Below are 3,233 nucleotides of genomic sequence, written 5' to 3'. Positions count from 1 at the left end.
AATCTGAAGTCCCGGGACTGCGGGGTGCTCTGTGGAGGCCTGGTGTAGATGGGGCTGGAGTTCTGGCGGTGTGGAAACACGTGGGCTTGGGGGTGGGCACAGTTCCACCCTGCCGCTGTCTTCCTTTCCCTAGACTCGGACGATGCCCTGCTGAAGATGACCATCAGCCAGCAGGAGTTTGGCCGCACTGGGCTCCCTGACCTGAGCAGTATGACTGAGGAGGAGCAGATTGCTTATGCCATGCAGATGTCCCTCCAGGGTGCTGGTGAGCCGGGGCCTGGGTGGGCGTGCTGCAGCAGAGACACTGCGGGAAGAAATGGAACTGAGCAAACTGACCTTTCTTCCTCAGAGTTTGGCCAGGCAGAGTCAGCTGACATGGACGCCAGTTCAGCCATGGACACATCTGAGCCCACCAAGGTGAGGGCCAGCGATGACTCCATGCCGCCATCAGCCTTAAAATCCCCTGTGTTGAGATCCTCAGCCTGCTAGGGCTGGAACCGTTCCTCTCTCAGGGTTTCATAGATGAGCTCTTTCTAGAGCAGAAGGAAAGAAACCCATGGAGGTAATGTTTCTTGTGGGTAAACCTTGCTAAGGAGAAGGTGGCCAGAGTTGGAGAAATGTCGTAAGTATTCTGTAATTTCCCTTCCTTGCTGGTGGGAGCAGTCTGGACAGTTCTCAGTGATACCATCTTCCAGGAGCATAAAAAGAGGGTCCAGGAAAACAAAAGCGGGGAGTGGGTGTCTAATAGCAGGAAACCTAAAGGTCATGGCATCTGTTTTTATCCTTTGAGCTCAAAAAGCAATGTTCTCAGGCTTCTCCTCGAATTGGTCGGTAATTTAATGTTTGGGGGACTTCCCTGGTGGTCCAGTGATTGGGACTTAGTGCTTTTACTACTGGAGCCCCGGGGTTCAATCCCTGGTCAATGACCTAAGATCTGGAAAGCCATGTCTATGCAACAACAACAACAACAAGAATAGAATAAAACAAGTGTTTGAAGTTCGTACTCTGTACGTGCTTAGTTGCTCAGTTGTGTCTGACTCTGCGACGTCGTAGGCTGTAGCCCACCGGGCTCCTCTGCCCATGGGGTTCTCCAGGCAAGAACACTGGAGCGGGTTGCCTTCCCTGCTCCAGCGTACTGTGTATAGGCACTGGGGTTCTCCTAAACCCTCCTTCCTGCCTTTGGCCAGTCAAGTGAGAAGAGGAGCTCGTGTGGCGGTGCTCTCCCGTCTCCCACGCGGGCTTGCTCTGCAGCCAGCCCCCTCACCAGGCTGACACTGACCCCGTTTCAGGAGGAGGATGATTATGACGTGATGCAGGACCCCGAATTCCTCCAGAGTGTCTTGGAGAACCTTCCGGGCGTGGATCCCAACAATGAGGCCATTCGAAATGCTATGGGCTCCCTGGCCTCCCAGGCCACCAAAGATGGCAAGAAGGACAAGAAGGAGGAGGACAAGAAGTGAGACTGGAGGGAGGGGACGAGCCGGCCAGGGGCCCAAGCTGGGTGGGGTGGGGGGTAGGGTCGGAGGTGTTGTCTGTAACCACTGCGCCCTAAATAAAGCTTGGCAACTTTTTTTTTGCTTTTTTGCTTCAAACACTGGTAACTTTGCCTGTGACCATTCCCCTTCCACCCATCTCCACCCAGGACAGTCTTTTCTTAGGAAGAACTTTACTGAAAGCCATTTGTGTGAGGCACTGGGGCCCCAGAGAAGAGAAGCCAGTACTGGCCATTGAGGAGTCAGCATCTAGGGAAGGGCCAGCCTGTAAATGAGCAGTTACTCGCACCTAACAAGTGCCCAAAGAGAGGCCTGAACAAGGCCCTGTGGAAGTGAGGAGAGGGCCACAACCTTGTAGCCTCTGGGAAGGTTCCCGAAGGCAACATTTGAGCCCTCATTTAATGGGGCCAGAAGTTCATCAGCCAGCAAACGAGATGGTGATGTTTCCATTCAGTAGGAATAGCGTGTGCTGATGGCGTGGAGGCATCTTGTCACTTAAAGAGTATTTGGAAAAAAAAAAAAAAAGACTATTTGGGCTGGCAAACAGCAGGAGACAGGTGGAAAAGTCGGAATGCCGCATATCAGGGATCTTGGAGACCTTTCACAAGATGGAAGTCTGTGAAGGAGAAACATGGTTCATTTTGTTGGAGCACCAAATTTAGAGGCAGGTTTTTGTGGGGCATGAAATAGAATGCACAATTCATATAATCTCTCCCTTTATTACTATTATATTTGAAAAGGTAAATAATATTTTACACATAAAATACTTAACCTATATATAAAGTGAGATGTAAAGAAATTAACATATCTAAAATTGCTCAATGTAAGCTAGAATATTACCTTGTCACATACCTAGCCTTCTTGAACCCACTTCTTCACATCCTCCTCAGAACTTTTATCCTGAATCTCACATTATTTTTTTTCCCTTCATGTCTTCTCATATACATAAAGTGTCTTGACAAGAATGTTTTGTTTTAATGTGTTTGAGCTTTATAAAAAATAGTTTTAGGGCATTCCCTGGCAGGTGGTCCAGTGGTTAGGCTTGGTTTGTTCACTGCCAGGGCCTGGGTTCAATATCCGGTCAAGGAACTAAGATGCCACAAGCTGCGTGGCGAGGCCCTCCCCCAAAAAGTCCTATGCTTTGAGACTTGCAGGACATGGGTTTTTTGGGGTTTGTTTTGTTTTTTTGCTTTTTTTTTTTAGGACATGGTTTTTAACAAACATTTTGTTTCTTAGGTTCTTCAGAGTTGCTGCACTTAGTGGCTGCATTCATTTTTCATGGATGTATATGTATTCTGGGGATGTTCTACAATCTCACCATTTTCTTGTAGATGGATCTGGCATTGCCTCTATAGTTATTTTTCTAGTATCAACAGGATCTCGGTGTTTTTTGTACATATCTCCTGATGCACCCATACAGGAATTTCTTTAGGAATATTTTACAGGATAATAGTTTTTCAAAGTAGTTGTATGGATTTGCACTCCTTCCTGCAGTCAAAGAATTCCTATTGAACTCATCCCTTTCCAGCCCTTAAGACCATTACAAGTTCTTAATTTCTGCCAGTCCAGTGAGGATAAAAGATAACTCATTGTGATCTTAATTTGTGTTTCTCTAATGAGGTTAATTATCCTTTAATTTTTTAAAAAATGGATCTTTATATTTCCATTTTTGTGAAATATTTCTTCATACTTTTTGTTCATTTTTCTCTTGAGTTCATTTTTTTTGGTGGGCTGGGTCTT

General features: G+C 46.8%; 1 protein-coding gene across 1 annotated transcript in view; it reads left to right on the top strand.

The window, feature by feature from the left end:
- The window catches only part of PSMD4 (proteasome (prosome, macropain) 26S subunit, non-ATPase, 4), a 9,293-nt gene extending 7,701 nt beyond the window's left edge, over positions 1-1,592 (top strand). The window contains exons 8-11 of the mRNA XM_010857517.1: positions 12-21; positions 132-265; positions 350-417; positions 1,290-1,592. Coding sequence (XP_010855819.1) covers positions 12-21; positions 132-265; positions 350-417; positions 1,290-1,460 — 383 coding nt within the window. The 3' untranslated portion in view covers positions 1,461-1,592. The remainder of the gene's footprint in view (positions 1-11; positions 22-131; positions 266-349; positions 418-1,289) is intronic.
- The last annotated feature ends 1,641 nt before the right edge of the window (positions 1,593-3,233 follow it).

This window comes from Bison bison, unplaced genomic scaffold (genome assembly GCF_000754665.1).
Source record: "Bison bison bison isolate TAMUID 2011002044 unplaced genomic scaffold, Bison_UMD1.0 scf7180017864381, whole genome shotgun sequence".
NCBI lineage: Eukaryota > Metazoa > Chordata > Mammalia > Artiodactyla > Bovidae > Bison > Bison bison.
This window is presented reverse-complemented; position numbering and strand designations above follow the sequence as displayed.